The 24,907-nt window shown below is 36.9% G+C and overlaps 1 protein-coding gene across 10 annotated transcripts in view; it reads left to right on the top strand.

Moving 5' to 3' along the window:
• Positions 1 to 24,907, top strand: part of DOCK9 (dedicator of cytokinesis 9) — a 2,508,686-nt gene that overhangs the window by 1,760,689 nt on the left and 723,090 nt on the right. For all 10 annotated transcript variants that reach the window (XM_044071294.1, XM_044071300.1, XM_044071298.1 and 7 more), the window contains exon 23: positions 13,968 to 14,057. In XM_044071294.1, coding sequence (XP_043927229.1) covers positions 13,968 to 14,057 — 90 coding nt within the window. The remainder of the gene's footprint in view (positions 1 to 13,967; positions 14,058 to 24,907) is intronic.

Below are 24,907 nucleotides of genomic sequence, written 5' to 3'. Positions count from 1 at the left end.
TCTTAGAGTTGGTATATTAAAGTGGGGGGGGGTGTGGGGGGCAAAGCCACCCCCCTTAAATTTGTATTTAAGGTTTTTTTTTTTATGGTGTTCCGTTTGTTCATTAGTTTGTTTTGATATTATCGGTACAATGAAATAGCGTTCGCTATTTACATCGTACAATAATATGATATAGATGCATTTAATATGTACACAGTACTAATTTTATTTTTCTGAACCCGCGGTGGTGGTGCTGCGGTAGCATTGTCACCTCACAGTAAGACAATGTCTGGTTCGATTCTCAGCTAGAGCATCTTCTGCGTGGAGACATGCGTGAATGGGCGTACCTTCGTTGAAGGTTGTGCATCAGGCCTGGCAAGCCAGTACATAAAAATCAACTGCCAATCATTAGCGGACTGGAGTTTCCGCTGTGGCGACCCCTAACCGGGAAAAGCCGAATGACACAAACAAACTAATTTTATTTTTCTCAGTGATCTTCACTGAAATGCTTGAGTGCTTTCTTTTTGAATCTGTATCTGCTGGAAAACTGTATTGAATGCTACTTTGTATAGACTAAATAGATGATGTGTATTCTTCATCTTACTGTATGTTTACTATTGTACTATCTAATTATTGTATTTCGCTTATATTTCTGTGGAGCTTTCCTCCCCGGGCCTCCGCTGAAAATGGGCTTCTGGCCCAGTCGGACTTTCCCGGTAAACAAATGTAAATAGATAAATAGATACATTTTTGCTAACATGCTGATGAAGTAGAGGCAAAGTTCAAGAGATAGTGTGATTTTGGATGCAGATCTTTAAGGAAAATAATAGCAGCCATTTAAAATATTATATTCATATAAGTAGTAGAAGGTATTCCAAGAATTAAGCCGACAGGAGAATGGTGAAAGGAGATTTTGCCAATAGGGATGAACTGCAAATAGGGGTACAGAAAATAACCAAGGGGGAGACTGGAATTTAGTGGAGAAAATTGGCAAAGGAACTGATGCATTGGGAGTAAATACCTATAGAGGGAAAGGTAGTAGAGTGGGCTGAGGCCAAAAAAGGCATTTGGATTGCAGACTAGAGTTTGCCTTCCGTACTAGGGATAGATGTCAAAGTATAGGCAAAATGAAAGACTTGCTCTGGTAGAGTTTTTAACTGAATTTAGTACAGAAGCTGCTGTTAAAAAGGGGATAATTAGTGGGGCATGTGTTTGCATAGGTATTTTTATAACCCAAGTATACTTCAAAATAATTTTTCCTCAGGTAGATAGCATATGTTGGAGGTGGTATGGGAATGAAAAAGGTAATTGGGAGCATATGTTTTGAGTGTGATGAGTTGGCAGAATTTAAACATTCCCTACAGAGTACTGTGTCAGAAATATTGGGTGAGCAAATGGCTGTAAGTAAATGATTCATTTAGGGTGAGAAACAGGATCTGAATTGCCTAGACATACTATGGGCTCATTAAGTTTAATTCTGTTGGCTGCCAAAAAAAGTTACTAGAAAATTTAAATGAAAGACTAAAGCAACTCTATTTTATGTATTAAATATTTTAAAAGAGATAAAACAAGTGGAAGAGGGATCTTTAGAAAAGGGAAGGAGGAACTTACATATAAATAACTGGAAATTGTGGGAACAATACATGCATAGTAATGTTCAGGAGGAGGAAATGGAAGATAGGAATTCTGTAATTTGACTGATGACATTTACAAGTAAATAAAAGGTATGTAATACATAATATATGTAAATGGGAAATGTTAATATAGTTTTTATTTTCTGTTAATGTATATTTGCCTATACCTTAATTGATAAGTTAATAAAGGTGGTTAAAAAGAATAAAATTGTGGTACTTACAGTTAATTTGTTTTTCCCATTTAGTGTCCTTAAAGGTGGTTAAAAAAGAATAAAATTGTGTTACTGACAGTTAATTTGTTTTTCCCCTTTAGTGTCCTTCTAAACAATAATGACATAATGTGTGGTATAGTGTCTATATTACAAGATCGAATGCTTAGGTGATCAAGCACCTAAACATCGAACTTGTAATATTGAACCCAAAAACATCGAACAGCGCAAGAAAACACATCAGTCAGCAAACCTTTATACCCAAACTAAATGGGGAGCTTCGCCCCCACACTCCCCGACGTGGGCGGCTGTGCCCCCCCACACCCCCCTAACTAAATATACCAACTCCGAGATCACTGTACATAGACAAAATGGCAAAATCCGGTGAATGGCCAAGGGAAATCTTTCCCCGAGTTAATTCGGCCGGTTGCTGTTTTTTGCTTTTGATATTACAACTAGGTGTTACTTGGTCACCGAAGCGGTGTCAGTATTTGATTTTTCACCTTGTAAGACTGAAACGTAACCAGTACATGTTTTGGCAGTACTTCAGCAAAATTCTGATCCTCATTATTAAGTTTCTTGTCCCATTCAGTTTTAATTTGGTTCAATTTCAATCCAGTCTATTCAGCCAACTTAGTTTGAAGGTATGTCACTCGATTCTTTCCTTTTTTCTTTCTCATGAACTGCAGTTAATTTTACATATTTTTTTGCCAAGCTCATTTTTTTTTTCATGATTCGCCATATTATCTGTCAGTATTGTAAATCCTGACTGAAAACTCAAATCCTGCTTCCAGAACTCATCATACCTTATTTGAAGTTCCGTAATGGCAGTTGCATGTAAGTTAGTGGCTTAAACCCTATCCTCAACCCTTCTGTTCATCAGGACTTTAAGGAACTAAAAGAGAGACTAGATGATTTTAAAGTCCAATAACAACTATTTCCATGGCACTGGATCAATGAACAGCACCCACCGTTGCAGGCATTGTGGCATATGGGGGGGTATGTGTGGCATATGTGGCATAGGGGTTTGGAGGGTGGCCTAATGGTTAAGGTGTTTGTCTTACAAACACAAGGTACAGGATTTGAATCTCACAGGGGATAATTAGCTAGGCTTAAAATGGCTTGTAAGGGCAGTTAGCCTAGTACTAATCTATGAACCTATGAACCTATATCGCTCTTCCTCCATGTTGTTAGTAGTGTTTTCCAGATGTTTTGATAAATATGTTGAGTTGTCAGTTTTCTTTTTTAATTGCTTTTTCATTTTTGTTATGCATTCCATACCAGGAGTCATCTCAGTCTAAAACAGCAACATTGTACCCACAAGTACACTGCAAAATACAGGTTTTAAACCATTCACAACTTGAAGCTATTAGGGAAATGTTTGCTGAGTACAACAGCATCACTAGAAGTTTCCCATGGTCCATCTTTTGATGTCTGACCTTTGACTCTGAGCTCTGCTGTGCTGGATGTTTCCCTTTAATCTCACTGTGTGTGGGCCTTCCTGAAGATTAACCTGTCACAGATCCTGATGATGGGTATTTCATTTGCAGGCAGGGAAGCCAATCTCCCACCTTGTTACCCCAGGACCATGTGCTCCACACATACTATCTGGAACTGTAGGCCTTGTTCCACCCCATCTAGCTGTACCAGGGAGGCAGAGGCAAAATCTCATTCTGCCTTTGTCAGAGAATTAGGCAGTGGTACAGTACATGAATTGACTGTGCAACAGATTCTCATACCCCCCTGTGCAGACAGGCAGTCCGGATCAAACAGTGGGGCATGAAAGAAAGTGGATGTTTGGACACATTTCCTGAGACCGGAGTTGAATGTCAGTAGTACCACTGGAAGTGTGGCTGTTGTAAAGTCCATCCATGTATAACATAAGACTCATATGACACTAACTAGGCATTGAATAGCATTTTAACACATTTAACTAGTATGTTAAAATGTTATAATGTTATATATATATATATATATATATATATATATATGTGTATATATATATATATATATATATATATATCTGTGTGTGTGTGTGTGTGTGTGTGTATAGGTAGAGATATTGATATACGTTTATATAATGAATCTAGTAACTTGCAATAGAGTCTATGGGCAACATTAAGAATTCTTAAAAGACACAAATACTTTTTTCAGGGAAGAGGATAATCAGCATTCCAGCATATACCCAACTGTTTTCTTTGATAAATGGGCCGCAAGTGTTTTTTGAATAGTGTCACGAGATTGAGTACTTAGTTCAGTAGGCATTTTATTCCACGAGACAGAAGCAATTTTATAGAAGGTTGTTTTTGTGCTTGTTAAAGTTACCGCTTGTATGGCATCATGACTTCTTTGGTCATAGTTTATAATTGCATGAGGATATTTTTAAAAGATAGGCAGTATTGTTCATTCATTAATTTAAAGGTTATAGATATGACACTGATATTTTCGCAAGTTAAATGGTTAGATTTCGTGGAGTCAGATAAATGAATAAAGCAATGGTCTGTACTAAACTAGTATTGTATGGGGAGCGAGAGAGAGGTAGTGTGTAGTCTAGTCTAGGTAATAGGACGTTTATCTTCATAGTAGGATGCATACTTTTTAGGAGATTTTTGATGGATTTAAAACTTTGACGGGAGCTGAACCTATAGCTTGAAGAGCAGATTTTGGTCTGTTTCTGTGCTTTTTTGTTTGATTTGATTATATTAAATAACATAGCAGTAAATTTTTGTGGATTAATACCCAGCTTAGTTTTGACAAGCAAGTACCGAATAGTTGAAAAATCTTCATTATTTAACATAGTATTGTTTTTGTTTGCTTGTTCTTGTAATAGCAATATTATCTGACTGCAAAGCACAGGAAATCTGTGGCAGATTGAAGGGAGTATGTTAATGAAACTTGAGAAAAGGAGTTGGCCAAGCACATATCCTTGCAGCATTCCATTTGTAGTGGCAATAATGTCTTTGAGTGAGCTAATAGTTAATGTGACAATTGTATTGGAAATTGTAAATTTACTCTCAGTCTGGCCCCTGTGTCCCTTATAGACAGTAAGAAAAGTGTTATCCTAACTAACCCATCATACAAATTCTTTAGTTACCTCCCTACTAACATGCCCCCCAATAAACGCCCATGATACGTGTGATCCAAATGGGTTTGGGGTACGTGGCTAGACTTGTAAAGGCCCTAATAGCCACTAGCCTAGTAACAACCTATAAATCTATATTACAAGGGATCTGTTCAGTAGACAATTTATGATCCATGAAAGTAAATCTGAAAATCTGCAGTCAACTAGTTTCTGCAATAAAAGGAGGTAATCTGCTATTTCCAAGGCATTCACAAGGTTGAAAAATATTGTACCTGCATGCATGTATTTGTTCATATTAGTTTGGTTTTGATTAATAAGTTAGTATATGATGTAACTGTGCTATATTTTTGTCTAAAACCATGCTCTTTGATTCATAGTATGTTCTATTTTTGTATAAATTCAAGAGTCTGGTCATAGAGAGTTTCTGTCCAAGATCTTGGCAAGTGGTCCTACATTTGCTATTGCTTTATTATCTGAAGGTGCAGGTACCTTAGGAAGAAGTATGCTTATGGCATGTTTCAAACTTAGAGGGATAATTTTAGTGGTAAGAGGTTCATTAAAAATATGTTTGTAGCTTGGGGGAGTATTGAGCTTTATATTTCCAAAAAGTGTGCCCGTAGTAAATGTATAAGAAGGTTATGTCTATAAGAAGTCTATTTTGCCTAGTAGCTCCATTGCTAGTTTACTGTAGATGGTATTAAAATGGAAAGAAGACACCTGTAAATAAGTATGGAGTTGAGCTTATATGGTACTTGTTGCATTCTTAAACAGTAATTTTGTAGGCACATGTGCAGAGGAGATAAAATTTTTAGTATCATGCAGTATACTTATGTCTAGAATGCTTGGTTTACCACCCTTGGGGTACACATTATTGGTATTTGCAGTTTAGCTGAGTTTATGTATTTTATATATATGAGAGAAACTGTTGAAGTGAAGCAAAACAACCAAAAACAAAAGCAGGAGGCGAGGCAGTCAGAAATAGCACCAAAACTCCAAGTCCAATGGTAAGTTGAACGCAGCTTTATTAAAATCCAGTAGCGTTTTCGCTGCTAAAAAAGAGTTGCAGCTTCTTCAGAACAAACAAATAAAGTGAATATTAGCGCCAAATATTTAAGAAGAAATCAGAGGTGTGGCAATGACATCACTTCCTCTAGTGTGCTATTTCACTTTAAATTCACAATCAGCAAAATAAAATCTAGCGTTTACATCAACATAAAAATAAAAAACATCAAGTTATAAGCACAATGTTACAACCTTCATATTAAAAATTGAAAATTGAAATCTACTTTAGATTTAAATGAATTATAAAATTAAAAGTTGTCAAGTTGTATGGATATATATATATATTCTAACTTGCAACTAATGTAAAATAACTTCTTTTGTAACTTAAAATTCTTTCACTAAAAGTTACATGAGATAGTATTTTCAGAATATGTTTGTTTATACTTTCATAATTTTTATAACACTGATTTATATGTCACTAGACAAGTCTACAAATTCTTTAGTGTGATCTAGTGAAAGAATTTTAAGTTACAAAATAAGTTATTTTACATTAGTTGCAAGTTAGAATATATATATATATATCCATACAACTTGACTTTTAATTTTATAATTCATTTAAATCTAAAGTAGATTTCACTTTTCAATTTTTAATATGAAGGTAGTAACATTGTGCTTATAACTTGATGTTTTTTATTTTTATGTTGATGTAAACGCTAGATTTTATTTTGCTGATTGTGAATTTAAAGTGAAATAGCACACTAGAGGAAGTGATGTCATTGCCACACCTCTGATTTCCTCTTAAATATTTGGCGCTAATATTCACTTTGTTTGTTTGTTCTGAAGAAGCTGCAACTCTTTTTTAGCAGCGAAAACGCTACTGGATTTTAATAAAGCTGCGTTCAACTTACCATTGGACTTGGAGTTTTGGTGCTATTTCTGACTGCCTCGCCTCCTGCTTTTGTTTTTGGTTGTTTTGCTTCACTTCAACAGTTTCTCTTGTGTTCATGGCTACAGGGGGCCCAAGCAGTCCTAGCACCCCGAACATTTTTGGAACAGTCGGTTCCAGGACACCTCCAGCTGATCTGGATGTTCGAGCATTATTGCTTGATTTATTGCAAAGGTTGGATTCTTTGCATTCACGAATGGACTGTTTTGACAATGGGAATGCAGCTAGGACTCAGCCTCCCAGTCAACCAGTCCAACGGAATACTCAATCAGGCACGAATGTGCTGTTTGCATCAACTGTATCGTTAGGGGATGGATCTATACCTAACGCTCAACGTCCACACACCACGCCCATCGACATTGGTGATAATGGGCGTACTAGACCAGGCGACCCAGGGCTTATTGGAGTTCCACTTATTTCTGAATGGATCAGCAATTTAGAACCTTTTGCTTTCTCGCAAAGCGATTCTACGGAGCGACCGGCTATGGGTACAACAAATGATTTTAAGGATACTATCATGAACAACTTGAAACTGTTGGATTTGAAACTATTGAAAGTAAAAAAGTTACAACTGGAAGTTTCTTACTTCCAACAATGTATTAATGAAAACATCATTCCAAAGGGTTTACGTAGTGTTTTTTCACCTTCAGGTCTGGTCAACGATTTAGGGTTCCTCACTGACCTGAATGACTTGTTCCAACAACAGGGCATACAATTGTTGGAACTACTAATCAAGCACTACAGAATTAATATCAATAAACTCACAACGGAAATCAATATACTGGATGATGTCATTAAATCTGATATTGACTTTCTACATTATAAATACGACTACAATCGTATTTTCAACAGCATAGACTCTTTACTATTGAAACTAAAACAAAATAAGTCCAAGAAATTGGTAAGGGATAGAACAGCATATCAACAAAATCAAGCCTATCCCAAACTACAAGTTTCTAAGTCAAGAGAGGCTCCTACCAGAGACCCCACAGCGGACCCTCCAGCCCCCAATGACCAGATGGTATTTTCAGATGATGACTTTACAAGGGAAGACACTGGAGAAGGTCCAAGCAATGGAATAAGACGTAGCAACAGACTAAAAGAAAAGAACTTTAACAATGGTAGGAATAACTACTCGAATAATTCTTTCAAGAATAATAGATCAAGAAAGAACAGCAATCATTTTTTAGGGCCACAGCCACAGAGATATCCTCAGAACAAGAAGAGAGTGCAGAATGTGTAAGTCGTTTGGATTTATTTGAAGGGAACTGTTCACCCAACCCTCCCACACCCGAAGATGCCTCCCGAGAGGGCCTGCCACGAATTTTATCCAACACGAAAGGTGACTTTAAAATTTATAACTTTTCAGAAATATTGCTTGATCTTGACTTGATTGAATTACTGAGTCTTGGTAATACATTTATTCCGAGCAGGCACTGTAATTTAACTGAAACAATCATGGATTTGAAATGTTTTGTTAGAAGGCTCATTCTAGATGTGCTTTATAACAATGAAAACCATGTCCCCCACATTGGGTTAAAACTGTCCAGTGTGTTCAACCCACCTCTCCACACAAGTTTACTCAATTTTGAAAAAGCATGTGAAGTTGACTTGAGACACCTGTTCAGGCCTGGTAGATATAACAACAACTCTTCCATGTTTAATATAACTAAGGAGCAAAGTCAAGCTTTGAACCACCTCAGCCAACTTCCTGTTTGAGTCATTAAGCCTGATAAAGGGGGTGGATTGGTAATTCTGGATAATTGGAAATATGTTGAAAAAATGTCCACTGTCTTGGATTCTCCAGCGTACAGTCCATCTTCCCTTAATGAGATGAATCTGACCTACAAAAGAAATAGAGGCTACTACAGAGACCTGTTTCTAGCACGCAAAATAGATGTCGACACGTATAACTTCACAGACATCGCATTCCCAAAAGTACCAGTTATGTTCGGGATTCCCAAGATCCATAAAGATCTTGGGAACCCCCCCGATGAGAGCCTTGATCGATGGTAGGTCTTCAATGACCCATCCTTCTGCTAGACTGATTGACAATATCCTTGCTAAATATATCACATTGATTCCAGTTGTATGCAAGGACTCCTGGTCTCTCTTATCTAGCATTAATAACATCGAATATGACTCAAGAAACAACTTCCTAACCATCGATGTAGTGGATCTCTACACTTCTATTCCACACCAGGAAGCCACTGAGTGGATAGGACTTCTGCTGAAAGATCTTGGAGCTCCACAAAATGATATTGATTTAGTTACGGAACTATTAGATATAATCCTAAGTTCCAACTTCTTCATTTTTGACAAAACACATTATCTTCAAAAACAAGGAATTGCTATGGGGTCCCCCTGTGGTACAAGTGTGGCAAATCTCTTCATGGCTTTTTGGGAAAAGAGGTTCATATTGGATCATCCTGAATTTAAACATCACTTGACTTTTTACACAAGTTTTCTTGATGACATTTTTATACTATTTTGGGGTGACGCCATAGAAGCAGAAACGCTAGTCAAGTATATCAATCAAACAACCTCTTTCCTTAAATTTACTCATCATTTTTCCATGAATGAGATCGATTACTTGGGTGTCAAACTGGTCAAAGATTCAACAAGAGGAAAGTTATGCTCCTCGATTTTTAGAAAACCAACTTATTGCAGTTCATTACTGCACTTTTCTAGTTTCCACCCTTATAAACAAAAACTCTCCATCATCAAAGGACAGGTGGTCAGAGCAGTGAGAATGTGCAGTACTTACACAGCTTTTCAAAAGGAATGTAATTTCTTGAGAGATCTATTTACCAACAGAGGGTACCCAGTAACCCTTGTTGACATGATCATTGAAGAAGTTGACACTAAAAGATCCACTGGCTTCTACAAGCCACTTTTGGATGAAAACATGCAAATGGATGTACCCGTTATGCCATCTGATATTGTAGAAGGTGGGAACGAAATCGAAATCTACAACAGATTAGATAAAAGAATAGTGAAGAAGGGGGACAAGAAATTTCCAACTAGCTTCATTTCTACCTTCAACATGGAATCTAAGTTAATATGGTCTTTCATTTGTAAGAACTGGTACTTTATCAATAGTGACTCTTTCTTATCGAATAAGCTAGGGGCTTGCCCAAGAGTAGTCTATAGAAGAGGTACCAACATAAAGGAAATCCTACAAAGGAACCACTCTATGAACTCCTTTACTAGGTACAAGGGCTCTGCTAGCTGTGGCTCATGTAACTGGTATGGGCTAGTAAAATCAGGTGAAACATTTACCATCAGAAATAAAAGATACACAATCCACCACAAAATCAATTTTGAGACCAGATCAGTGGTGTATGCAGCTTTTTGTGACTACTGTCCCGGATTCTATATAGGCAAAACCGACCGGAAATTCCGGGAGCGGATTTACCAACACAACTACGCAATTAGAACCGGGAAAATGGACAGTGCCTTATCAAAACACATTTCCAGAAATCCTGGCCATAAATTTCATTTTATGGCCATTGACCACATACCACCTAGCATCAGAGGTGGTCCACTTACACTGATGCTAGAATTTAGAGAATTGGAATGGCAAATAAGGCTAGATGCATTCAGTGACCCAGGTTTAAATGAAAACTGCAACATAGCAGCAATCCTAAAGTTAAAAAGTTACATGAGATAGTATTTTCAGAATATGTTTGTTTATACTTTCATAAATTTTATAACACTGATTTATATGTATATGTCACTAGACAAGTCTACTAATTCTTTAGTGTGATCTAGTGAAAGAATTTTAAGTTACAAAAGAAGTTATTTTACATTAGTTGCAAGTTAGAATATATATATATATCCATACAACTTGACAACTTTTAATTTTATAATTCATTTAAATCTAAAGTAGATTTCAATTTTCAATTTTTAATATGAAGGTTGTAACATTGTGCTTATAACTTGATGTTTTTTATTTTTATGTTGATGTAAACGCTAGATTTTATTTTGCTGATTGTGAATTTAAAGTGAAATAGCACACTAGAGGAAGTGATGTCATTGCCACACCTCTGATTTCCTCTTAAATATTTGGTGCTAATATTCACTTTGTTTGTTTGTTCTGAAGAAGCTGCAACTCTTTTTTAGCAGCGAAAACGCTACTGGATTTTAATAAAGCTGCGTTCAACTTACCATTGGACTTGGAGTTTTGGTGCTATTTCTGACTGCCTCGCCTCCTGCTTTTGTTTTTGGTTATTTTATATATATAATAGATGACTTTCGATGTATTAGTTGTTCTAGTGTCTTATATAAGGAGCTAGTAATATATCTATGTTGTTTGTATTTGCATTTTTTCCCCAAATCACCCATGCTTGGTCTCTTCCATTTAAAAATCTGAGGTCAGCAGTCACCCTTGGGTTGTTGTTTCACCCTGGAATCTTCTTTTTTTTAAAGTGGGATAAGGCTGTCCTTTTTGGAAACCACAAGAATATAAATGATAGAAAATTATTGGAGTCAGAGGTGTTAAAAACAGCAGACCACTTAGAGCATTATAGCTAGTCTTGTAATAGTTGCTTTGAGGTTTCAGATATTGATCTTGTTAGCAGTATCTGATTAGGTGTTTTTATTGACTTTAATGACCATTAGAAATAAAAGGATTTTACATGTTTTCCCAAGTCCACTAGTCGGGACATAACAACGAGATCCAAAAATGTGTTTTAGCAGACTGCATGCTACCTTGTTTTAGTTTTCTACAACAATTTATTTTCCCACCCTTTTACATGTGGTTGCTTCTGTCACGCTACTTGCAAATTTTGCTGAAAGCAACTTAGATATCTAAGACAGGATAGTTAACTGCCACACTAATTTAATGTGTAAGGTAATCATAGATAGCATTGTGCTAACCAACATTATACCCCTTTTAAGGATGGGGGGATTAGCTGTAGAGTCTTCTTTGTTCCTTGAGGCTGTTTTTGTTACGTTTGCAATTGCTTCATTTGCCTGCAACTTTTTCTGCAGCCTGTGTTGTGCAAGTGCCCCAACATTCCATGTTTCCTGTTTGCATTATGACAGCTTTGAACAGTTTTTGGCTTGCTTTCTGATGTGACCAAATACTTTTGTCTACAGTTTAGATTGTGTGCTTTGTGTTTATCTCAGAGATGTATGTGCAGCTTGGCTGTCAAAATGATTTATGGCAATGACGAAGTACTTTGGCTGCAGTTTAATACCATGAATGTGTGTGTGTCTCTGGTATTTTTTGTAGCACGGAAATTCATAAGAATAATCTCCACATCTCTTTAAATCTCAGCTAGTTTGTTCAACCCTGCAGGGATTCATTATGTCTAATGAATTTACATGCTGAATTGAGGGAGGGGGGATAATTTTGCATAGTGGAAGCTGCGTGGAAATCTGGTTTTAGAACACCATTTTTCTGTCTTTATTCTGAAACCTTTAATCTGTCATTGCAGGTGTCCTACTTAATTATTTTGAAAGCCCCTGCTTCAAATACCACAATCTGCTAGGACATTTTATGCTTTTTGAGTCAGCCTTTTAAAGTCTCATTCTTCCTAGCTGTAAAAGTGGAAGAAAGCAACACTTTACACTTTTCTGTCGTACGTCATGCTTTTACCAGTCTGTTGAACAGGCTTCTTATATTTTCTTGGCAAAGGAGAAAGATTTGAATGAGGATCTGCAGTTTGCAACTCAGATTGTTGTATTTACTTTGTTCATAGAGAAAATGTCAGTGATCAAGAAGCCACTGTTATACTGAATGGCAGACTCGCACAGCGCTGAGGATGGGATATTCACCCCCCCCCCCAAGTTGTACAGTTTAGAGAAAGAAGTATATGCAAGTAACAGGGTTTGAGGGACTTATACTGTCACTTGTTAGGAGTAGATGCTTTTTTTGTAACAGTTCACAGCATCCAGACAAGTGAGTTTTTTTCTTGCATGACCAAATGAAATGCAGGCTCTGGAACCAGTCCAAAATGATTTTCAGCAGTATTAAGTTGCCTCACAGCAAGAGGTTCTCTCGTTCGATTCTCGGCTTGGGTTGGGAGTGTCTTCTTTGTGGAGTCTGCATGTCCTCCCGTCGGTCGAGTGGACGTTTGAAAGACATGCATTGAATGGGCATGCCTTCGTTGAAGGTTGGGCGTCGGGCTGGCAACTCGACACCATAAAAAAAAAACCAACTGCCAATCATTAGCGGACCGGAGTTCCGCTGTGGCGACCCCTAACCGGGAAAAGCCGAAAGACAAACAACAACATTAAGATTTCAGATGTGCAGGATTTTGTACTAGTTTCAGGTTATTAGTAATTTTATCAAATAGGTGCTGCATTTCTTTAGTTGTATGAGTGAATAAATCTGAGACTTCTAGAAGTTTCCTGGAGTGTAAAAAATATATTTGAGCCCATAGAATATAACCAATATTGTTGTAAACATGATGTAGATTAAATTATTTTGATATCTAACATTTATTTAAAGTGATATATTTTTCCAAAAATTATGCATATACTCACACCTAAAGATGGCAGGGTATGCAGCTGCGCTAAACTGTCAGATATGTCCATTCATAGCTTCAAAACTGTGTGTGCTGGTGATGGTTGTAGCAGTAGCATGCTCAGCAGGGCAGGTCAGCCCTCTGCCTTCAGCAGTAGTCTCCAGATGTACTGCCAAGCAATCTTGAGTGATGCACTATTTCCAACAGGTCCTAACTTTGCTCTTGGCCTTCTCCTCCCAAAGGGCTGTACCTGGTGCTTTTCCAAAAGGTGTTGCTCAGAACACCTCATTTAACTCCTGTCAACTAGAGCAGCACTGTCTTTGCTCACTTCATTACAGATAGCAAGTCCAGGAACCCTGTAGTGAAACCCTTATTTCCACTACTTTTTAGAAGTATTTAGTGTTTATTTGTGAAGAAGAAAACAGTAGCTCAGGTCTGTAGTCTATGTAAGTTAAGGATTTTAATTAATGTATTCTTTACTTGTTTTTGTCATTCTTACAGTATTTTTTTTTTGCTATGATTATACAGTTTGCTTTTGAGATAGAAATATTTTACTAGTATTAGACTTCTGATCTGTATGGTATCTAATGTTGACAATTGTATTAACAGTTTTCACTTTCAATGGTTGTATGTACCTAGGACCAACATTTGAACAACTTTTTCCAGTACTGCCAGAAGACAGACAATGGAGCTCAGGCCTCAGGAAATGAATTGATCAAGTATCTCAAGGTATGGCTCAAGATACAGACATGTTAATAAATGAAAGGTGGCTTACCTGCTAAATGCAACAAACACTTTTCCATAAGAAGAGAGAATATGTTATAAATGCACTTTACTTGCTTTAAATATAGAATTGAAAACATGATTTATAGGAGACTATTGGATACAAACAGTAGAAGTGAGCTTTAAATGGAACAAAAGCATAATATACCCATTTTGGAAATATATATTGCATAAATATATGGTCTAAACTCTGATGCAGGATATATCTGCCTGCAGTGCACTATTTGTAGACAGTGCTGTATATAAAACATGTGAACACGGAGAGGACAGCATACATGTTGTGGATCATCTATTCCCCGTCTAAGCTTGTGTGTGGTGTATCACTTTGTATGTTACCATTTGACATTTGTCTGTCGTCATTAGCTTCACATCAGTCCCAAAGAAAAGCTGAATGCAAGTTTGACACAGGTTAAGCGGTTAGTGAGAGGAAGCTATCTTCAAGGGTTAGTGTTCATAGAGCTTTTCTCAGCTTGAGCTTTGAGTTGCAGATTCTAGCTTATTGATAGAACAATCAACAGGAGGACAGAAAAGCTAATATGAAAAACAGTGTTAAAAGAAAACAATGTAAGCATCCTAATGTGCAGACAAATCTGAGAGCAGATGCAGTGTGCAAAGTTGAGAAAGATTTTGGCACCCCAGGCCAGTTGTGGGACAAGTGCAGTGTTTTATTCTATAAATAAGATAATACAGAATTGCCATTAACTGAGCTTGAGGATTGCTTAATTATCTGTCTGTCTTTCTGTCTTTTGTTGACTAAGCTAGTCCCACTGGGATAGTGGCCTGTCTTCAGGAAATACCATAGGTGGTATTTATACTAGCTCAAAAGACAGAAAGCCAAACAGGGCAGCTAAAATCCCCACTGAAGTTGCACAATACTTATTCAAGCCAAAAAATCGATCCAGAAATAGTCCCGGTGCAAAACACAGCTTTATTAAATCCACATAAAACAGATAAGCACTTTCATCTCAGGACACTAGAACTTCATCACATACAAGAAAATTGTAAAGCACCCCTTATAAAGACATGTGGAAGGCATCATAATCATGAAATGAAAGAAGACACACCCCCTTAAAGACATAACATTAAAATACAGTAAAACAGTTGTATGAAATAAATATGCTATATAAAATAGTTTGTTCACTATTAAAACAAAATGTAAATATGTAAAAATGTATAAATTAAAAAGTGTTTATCAAAAAAAATAATTTTTAAAATATATAATACCATGTAATTTATCTGTCTAATGATTTGAATTTTACAAGGGAGCTGATTGAAATATTTTCATTTAATCCTGTCCAATTACCTGCACCAAAGTGTAACTGCCAGTAAATGTCTCTCTTTTCTAAGAGTATGGACCAGGCACCACCTCTAATGTCTGTCCTTATACTGTTTATTACAAAAAAATTAAATTAAACATATGTTCTTCATTGTCCAATATGTGTTTGCTCAAAGCATTGGTTAACTTTTTCGTTTTGATCTCATAGAGGTGTTCATAAATGCGGTTTCTTAGTTTCCTGTCAGTTTTACCAATATAAAAACAGCAACATTGGTTACAAACAGCACAATAAATCACTCTTTCAGAGTTACAGTTACATCTATAATGAATTTTAAAATTAATATTGTTGAAGTTAATAGTGTCCCCTTCCTTAATGTATTTACAAAAGTGGCACATACCACCACATTTGCTCACATAACCAAGTTTGTGCTTAAGTCCATTTTGGTTTGTTTCAAATACATTTTTTAGGTTCCTACCCTTCTTATAAACTGTGGTTGGAACCATATCAATGAAAGGTCTAATAGCTTTATTTTGTCTTGGGATGGGCCAATTCTTATTAAGTATTTGTTTTATTGCAATGCTATTGGAAGAAAAGACAGTTATTAAGGAAGTCCTGTAGTCACTAATACCTGAAGTAGTGCCTTGAATAATAGTGTCATTATTGGTGTTAGGGCTCTGGTGTCCTAAATCTTCACCTAGCAAAGGTAGATAGAAAGTCCTTTCTCTTTTATTAACAACTTCAAGTAAAATCTCCATGACAAAACTAACAGGATAACCTCTTTTCAGAAACATATACTTGAGTATATCACATTTAGACAAAAATCTTCCCTAATAGACACCATCCATGCAGCACACACAAATTGTCCCTTCCCTATAGCCTTCTTCTGTTTCAGTGGATGAGAAATTGAATACTGAAGTAAAGAATTCGAATACGTCTATTTTCTGAAGATTTTTGATATCAATTTCTTATTTTGATAATCCCTAACAAGGAAAATGTCAAGGAAGGAAATTTCATCTAAATGATGTGTATAAGTAAACTTTAAAAATTTTGTGGTGGAATTAATATGAGTAATACATTCATTAATTAATAACCCAGGTCCATCCCTTAAAATAAAGATATCCAGATATCGAGTATAGTATTTGATGTAACCGTAGAAACTCGAGGGAAAAAGGAATTTCTTCTCCTACTGTGTCACAACTATATTGGCATACAGACCACCACATACCGACCCCATAGCTACCCCTTCTTGTTGTAGGAAGATTTCATTGTTAAAAAGAATGAAATTGTTTTTAAGCACAATTTCCATGAGGTGAGTGTAAAATAATACATCAAAATGACCCAACTTTCTTTGCGTAAAGGAACTCACTGAACCAGTCAATACCAATACTGTGAGGAATAACTGAGTAAAGGTCTTTTATGTCAATAGTCAGAAAGACAAAAGTATCTTTGAAAGGTATCTTGTTGATAGATTCAAGGAAGCTCCAGGAGTCTTTACAGATATGAGTTTCATTAAAAACAAAATGTTTTAGTTTATTGGCAAGATGTTTAGCCAAAGGGTGTATAATGGATCCCTTAGCATCTACTAAGGGATGCATGGGTGGTTGTGTTAAATTCTTATGTAACATTACTGACACTGTTGGATGTAAAACTGATAGATAATTCAGAATTTCAGTAGAAATAGAACCTTCTATAAAGAGGTCTTATAGTTCACCCCTTATTTTAGTGTAAGCACCATTCAGTTCATTGATAGAAGATTTTGCATAGGCTTTACTGTTTAAAATGAATAGCATCTTATTGTTGTAGTCATCTAAGTTCATTAACACAACACCACCCCCTTTGTCCGGTTTCATAATCCCAATTCTATCCAACACATCCTTGATTTCATTAATGGTGGCAGTCTCCTGAGTATGAATTTCAGTATTCGTCCTATGTCTAGTAGGGAGGTTACGAATATCTAGTTCACACATTCTCTCAAATAAGGAAATCATAGGATGTAATGGAGGGTTGTAAGTGCTGGAAATGGCAGGGGGTTAAACTGACTAGACATGGAGTTCTGAAACAGAATCTATAGGTTCAGCTTGCGGGTATATAATTTTAGATCCATCAAAGTGGTGGCTACATTACACTTGTATTGGGGTACAAAAGTGAAAGCCTTTGCAAAAATGTCACAATGTGAAGTGTCCATACAAACATTAGAAAAATTATAAACTTTAAAACCACCTAAAGAATTTGTAATGATGTTACAAGGGGGTAGAATATGGTCATGGTAAGTACCTATAATGTCAAAAACATCAGTATGTTCAGGGGAATCCACTTCAATTATTTTCTGTTGTTGTTGTGATTGTAAAAGGTTCTCCCTCCCCTGTTGGATTGTCCCCCTCTCCCCCATTGCTTGTTGGGGTGATGAGAAGGTGTGTACCTGTCTACCCAGTGGTTGTCCTGTGTGGGGGGGCTCTGTTCTTTAGATGCGTGGAGCGTCTCAGTGGGGGAAAATCTGCCTCGTCTAAAAAAAACTTCCTCTGAACTATTGTTAGAGGCTTGAGCTTGAGATTCATTAATGCAGGTCCTATTTTCGGCAGAGAATTTAGTACCCCATTCTTGTGAGGGTGGGGGGTGAGGGTATGCTGCACCCTTACTGTAGTCAGTCTTTTACCTAATTAATGTTTTCACTTTACATGCCTTTATATTGGAACACATTTCATCAATACTCTTAAAAATGTGAATATGCTCATATTTAAAATCATTATATTGTATATGACTACAAATGTCATAATCCAAATCACTAACTGTCTCAATTAATTCATTTAAAAAAACTTCATTATGTTTGATAATAACATTCATATATTCTATTCCATGCTGGTCAAATAGTGCAGTGAGTTCTTTAAATAGAGAAGAATCTGGCTGTAAACCATTAGGGTAATACCACATGCGTAGCCCTTTAGGTACAAGCTTTTCTTTTATGCATTCAGTAAAATAAGTATTGTCTAATTGCAAACGCTTGATTTTTGCAAGATAATAATCAAACTCTTCAAAAAGAGTATGTAAGTTAGTATTACCAACATGAGTCCTGGCTGAATGTCCATGATTCAGATTAATGGAAACAGATAACGATTTTTTAAATACAGGTAGTAATGTTAAGCTGTTAGAATCCTGTGTACCATGAGTGCTTCGTTGTCCACAAGGAATAGAAGCTGTAAAAGTGCTGGAAATACCAGCTGATGAAGATTTGGATGGTCCAGGCCTCATTTGGGAGGCATTTGAAAGATTAGAAGCAGTTAAAACATTTCTCAGGCATGGAAGCACCATATGTTGCCTTCTGTACTAAGGCAGAAATTACCTCTGATGTCATCAGGGGGCGTGGCAGAAAGAGAATCCACTTTCTTAGCCAAATTCTGAATTATAGAAGTAAGTTCTGTTACTGCTTGTTGCAAAACACCAAAATCAGGGTTTTGAGTCAGTAGTTGGGGGGATGAAGCAAGGCTGTCTTCGTTGGCCATACAAACAACTGGAAAAAAACAAAAAATACAAAGAAAAAACTAGCTCAAAAGACAGAAAACCAAACAGGGCAGCTAAAATCCCCACTGAAGTTGCAGAATGCTTATTCAAGCCAAAAAATCAATCCAGGAGTAGTCCAAGTGCAAAACAGGGCAGCTGAAATCCTCACTGAAGTGGCAGAATGCTTATTCAAGCCAAAAAATCGATTCAGAAATAGTCCAAGTGCAAAACACAGCCTTATTAAATCCACATAAAACAGATAAGCGCTTTCATCCCAGAACACTGGAACTTCATCAGATACAATAAAATTGTAAAGTCCCCCTTATAAAGACATGTGGAAGGCATCATAATTATGAAATGAAAGAAGACACACCCCCTTAAAGACATAACATTAAAATGCAGTAAAACAGTTGTATGAAATAAATATGCTATATAAAATAGTTTGTTCACTATTAAAACAAAATATAAATATGTAAACATGTATAAATTACATTATTAAAAAGCGTTTATCAATGTAATACCATGTAATTTATGTGTCTAATGCTTTGAGTTGGTATTTATACTACTAGGTGAAATTCGCCAGGGCATTGGGGAAGTTCCTCTACTCATTTCCATAGGTGCCATGGGATCTTTTACATCCACCTGAACTACCATCAACTCAGGCAGATAGGACGTGAAATCACTTTAACATCTCATCTGAAGTATGGCACACTCGGGTGTAGCACCCCCCTTATGCAGCACTGCAGTGTTAGCAATCAGTCTACTTGATGTGGGACTAAAGCCCACAGCCTTTTGCACAGTAGGCATGTGTGTTACCTCTTGTGCCACTGACACTATGGGAGACATTTTAGGTGTTGCACACCTGAACTATGCTGTGCATTGCTGAGCGACATTAATTTGTGGTTAGTGGGTAAAAGAGCTCATATCTCATTGGTATGTATGTGTGTGTGTGTTCTATTTCACTTAGTACAAGAGTCATGAAATAGTCATGAAATCTTGCCTGCAAGAACATGTAGCCAGTTTATCTCTAATATTCCTTTATCAGCAATAGATTTCATTTGAATTATAATTGTGAACATTTCTTAAATGTGTGATAAAAGATTAAGCTCTAGTTAAGACATGCCAGTTGTGTATTACAGGATAGCTAAGTTAAAGCAGTAGTGGTGTGGTATGTTACATGTCGGATGCTGTATTGGGTGGAGTGAAGTGGAGGGAAATGTTTAATTGAAGTAGTTTTTGAACATCATACCATTTTTAAATTCAGACCTTTACTTTTATAAATACTGCTTCAGTACAGATTAGCTTCAACTTAGAAACAAATCAGTTGGTAATTCCCATATAAAAGTTATTCATCCTTTTTCAGGAGCAGTGGGGAAGGGGAGGCAAGAAAAAAAAAGGTCATAAATCTCTTGAAAATGTATTTTTGTAATTGTATTTTTGTAATTGTAGAAGCCTAAACAACAGAATTGTATACATAAATAGTATATAATAGCAGGTGAAAGATATAATTTGCTGTGCTTCACTGAAAGTTTAATGACTGCAACAAGCCCCTCCCTAATTGGTTTAAGAGACTTCATTTGGTTTATTTAAACCACAAAGATTGTGTGCATCTTTATATGTATTTGCTAAGTTTGTCTGCACTGCTATTCATTCTGATGAGCTGTTGGAAGTTTTGATGTTGAAATTAAGTTTGGCAAAATATGAGTGGAGGATGGAAATCTTCTTTAGAGACCCCAGCTCATGAAAAGAACATAACAGGTTATGGGGTAATATCTGTCAAATATTTCATCAAGGATGTGATGTAATCATGGGGGATATTAACCTTCCAGTAAATGACTGGAATTTCCCTTCTACCAAGTCTACTGTCACACACAAACGTATTCAAAGTTGTATTTTATACTACTGTGAACAGATTATTAAACAACCAACCAGGGCACTTACTGGATGTTATTTGGTTAAATGATGAGACTAATTTAGTTTTAAGCTGAAACATTGGTGCCCAAATTGGAAAATCAGATCACTATTCCATTCAATGTGAAATTGTGAGTTGTTGTGTCTTTCGGCTTTTCCCGGTTAGGGGTCGCCACAGCAGAACTCCGGTCTGCTAATGATTAGTAGTTGATTTTTACGTACCGAGTTACCAGCCCTGACACACAACCTTCAACGAAGGTACGCCCATTCACGCATGTCTCCACGCAGAAGGCGCTCTAGCTGAGAATTGAACCGGACAGCGTCTTACTGTGAGGCGACAACGCTACCACAGCACCATGAAATTGTGAGTAGTAATGAAAAATTTGCTACACCAAGTGTACTGTTTTAGAAGTTTTATGGTGCCAACCTTTCAGCCTATAAACAAGAAACTTAGCTCTTGGCAGCTGGGGAGGCAACTGGAAGAAGTCAGTTGAAGAAAAGTCAGATACTTTTTATGGTAAATTAAATGCCTTAATAAACAGATCTGTGCCTGTTGCTGTGGCTAATTATCACAACAAATATTTCCCTCCTTGGTTGACTGAATGTTATCACAACTGAAAAATAAAACAAAGGCCCTCTGGAAGAGGTAGTAAATGTACTCTGTGTGCCTCCATCATGTATAGATATAATACTGAAAAAATGCTTGAAGAGTTTTTCTCTGAAAATTAGAAATGACTATGAGAACTGGTTAGCTGAGAAACTAAGATGAAAAGAAAGGCCCCATTTAAACACCTAAGATGCTTTAGGAAAGAAAACATTTGCCATGTTAATGTTCAGAATGGGTCTCAGCAGTTGCAGACTCCGTTGAACTAGCATATTTATTTGCTGAGAAATTCTCACTTTTAAATGGGTTTAAGGATTATAACTATAAGACAATTGTTAGATCTGATGCTTGTCAGAATATCCCTTAGATTCAAAGGTGTTGGCAGCATTAGAAAAGTGCATCTACAAGCCCTAATATTTTACATGGATATTTTCTTGCCTTCAAATACGCTTTTTTAACAGTCTGATGAAGTCATTTATCTTGGACAAAAACACTGTGAATTTAGTTAAAGTAATTATTTATTGTGGCTATTGAAATTGTTGGAGTTATTTTATGTGACTCTTGTTCTTACTGTGGCTGTTTGAATAAAACTATCTGGTTTTATATTACATCTTTGTGACAAGGTGCCTGTTCTTCCATAGTACACATTTCATTTTGGTTAAGTTACTTCAGTCGAGTGTCTGGTACTAATTCTCCTCTCTTTTTGTGGTTTTTGTACTCTTTCAACAATTATTAGAGGAGGGATATATTCCCAGCATATGGAAGGAAGAAGTTGTTACAATACCAAAAGAATATGTACAGCAGTCACTGGACAACTATAGACCATCAGTTTGATCTCCATACTGGGTAAATGTTTTGAGCAAGCATTTAGTAGTCTACTCCGTGGAATATTAGAAAAGGATTGATGTATATTGACATGGTTCCTTGTGGAGAGTTCATGTGTGACTAATCTTATCCAGTTTTATGATAACATGGACTTGGGTCTTGCTAGTGACATTATTTACCTGTATCTGGTGAAGGCCTTAGATTGTGTCTCTATGACAGAATACTTGATATTTTATTAAAACATAATATGAATATCTACATTGTATGATGGATAGCCACTGGGCTATCAGGAAGGGAATTTAGAGTGAGAATAGAGCATTCTTTTTCAAAAATAAGAAATGTTGATTTTGGAGGTCCCTTAGGTATCTTTTGGTCCCATGTTGTTTGGGCTGTTGATGCCTCTGAGTTCCCAGTATGTGATAGCATAGCTGTATATATGGGTGCAGTTTACTTTATGAAATAGTTTGTCAGCAAAGTTTACTGCTGTGAAATGTGATCAAAAGCACTCTTTAAGTGTTAGAGGTAGGAGAATTGAGGGTTTGCATTTTTAGTATGTGAGATTATGTTTTCATGTAGAATCTGAAAGTTTTGGCATTAAGAATGTCGATATGTTTTGTGAGTGTTTGTTGGCTAAGGTTAGAGATTTAGTGTTGTGCACGTGTATTGCTTTGTCTTGCTTAGTAGTAATATTTGGGAAAGTTTTTTTTTTTTTTTTTTTTTTTTTAAGTAAGGTGTATGGGTGGTTAAGTGCAGAGTTAGGTTAGGAACAGATTAAGGTGGTGCAAATGGGGGTGGTAGTAAAGGAAGTTTACCAAGAAGAAGCAGCCCACTTGTAGGGTGAGGAGCACATCATAGTATTCGGCAGTTTTGTCCCTACTTAACTTGACCCATGAAATCTCTCATGAGGCAGACTCTTCCAATACTGCATTGTCAAGTCTTATTCTCATCAAGACTGTCTTAAGAGAGGCTGACTCTGCAGGTTTATCCAAACATATAGAAGCATAACTAAAGACTAGCTCTCACCAGGATGGTCATCATTACCTTCCCCAGAAATAGGCCAACCAACCAGAGGCGTAGCTAAGGTGGAACGAAGGAGGCAATCTCCCTGGGTGCAAGATGTCAAGGGGCATGATTAGCAGATCCCATTTTTTCCCCAAGTTCCTCACATAAATGTAAGGGCATGCAGTACAGTATGAAAGCATTAAGGACCTGGTGCTCCTCCTTAGGAGCAAAGGAGCTCAGCAAATTGGAGAACAGACCTTTTTTTCTCCTGCTACTCAACCTGGCATTGAAGGGTGCAAGATCAGAGAACAGTACCAGGCTCTGCAACCAAGGACCAGTACAGTCTCTAGAGAGTTTCTGTAGTAATCCCAAAATATTCTTAGAGTAGTTGTGGAACTCACTGTTCCATCCGAGAGTTGCAGTGTTTCTTTCTCAGAAGTTCTGATCCCTTTTGAATGTTAGTAGCTTAAACAAGTGCATCTAGTGTGTCATATTCTGCATGATGACTCTCTGGGAAACTGGGTCTCTGCTGCATATTACCTGTATAGTAGTAGTAGTGTACACAATGGATGTGTTTCTGTACATCATTATCTGGTATCTGCACAGGAAGAGTCTTTGATTAAGTCTGGGTGAACCTCATTGCTATTACAGACTGTTGCTGTTTTCTGACTTCTCTTTGGGTAGAAGCTTTAACAAAGTGCTTTCCAGTGTGGCAGAGGTCTTGTAGGAGGAGGAACATCTTTCCTGGTGACCCTGTCATCAGATTCTTTATTGTTCCTCACTTTGGTTCTTCTGTGGTTACAGACACTAGGAGTTCTATCTTGTACCATTACATAGAATTTCCTTCATTGTGGTGGATTTGGATGGTCTTCACTGTTGGGCATTTATACCAGCAGGCGTCATCAAGAATTTATAGCCTTGGCATTCTGAGTGTGTACACTGAGGTGGGTTGGAAGTATTAACCCTTCTGTGCTTCTGGATTCACGTAATGGCCACTGTATTCCAAGCTTTTTTCATCCACCTTTTAGTGAGAATGCTTCAGTGGACTAGAAGATAGGTGTCAGAAACCCTGATGTATTGATTAAAACCATGTAGCTTGTGTAATCTCAAAACAGCAACACACAGTGCTTGTATATAGAAAACTCTGTTCATAACAGACACTATAAATTCCTGAATAGTGAAAACAACAAAAGCACATTAAAAATCAGCAGTCTAAGCCAGCTGTATTGACACAGATGATCAAAGCTCTGACTATGTCTGTTGGAGTTTGCAGGGAGTAGATGGGCATGCCTATGTTTAGGACCTGTAGCAGATTGATATCATCCAATCCATGATTCTTCTGAGGAGTGATGGCAGCACAAGTATGGCTTAAGGGTACGGGTTTAGCCAACAAATCATGAATGAGGTAGCCATTATTGTGGGCGCATGGGAATATGAAGTTGTATGGGCAGGGCGTAGTGGTTCCAACAGTGACATTGGTCTTTTGTTTCCCACCCAGAGGATGTGTTGGGCCCACACAAAATACTTTATATAAACAATAATTGTATAAAACATCAGAGACAGACAAGGTGAAGATAAAAATGCTTTAATAAAACTAGCTCCTTGAGTTGGTGTATTCTTCAAAGATTAAATTCAAGTATTCCCTCATTGCTAGGATGCCAGCAAGAGTGCAACAAGGGTGC

Source organism: Protopterus annectens, chromosome 5.part0 (genome assembly GCF_019279795.1).
Source record: "Protopterus annectens isolate FY-2018-M chromosome 5.part0, PAN1.0, whole genome shotgun sequence".
NCBI lineage: Eukaryota > Metazoa > Chordata > Ceratodontiformes > Protopteridae > Protopterus > Protopterus annectens.
Note: the sequence above shows the minus strand (reverse complement) of the source record. Positions and strands in the feature narration are given on the sequence as shown.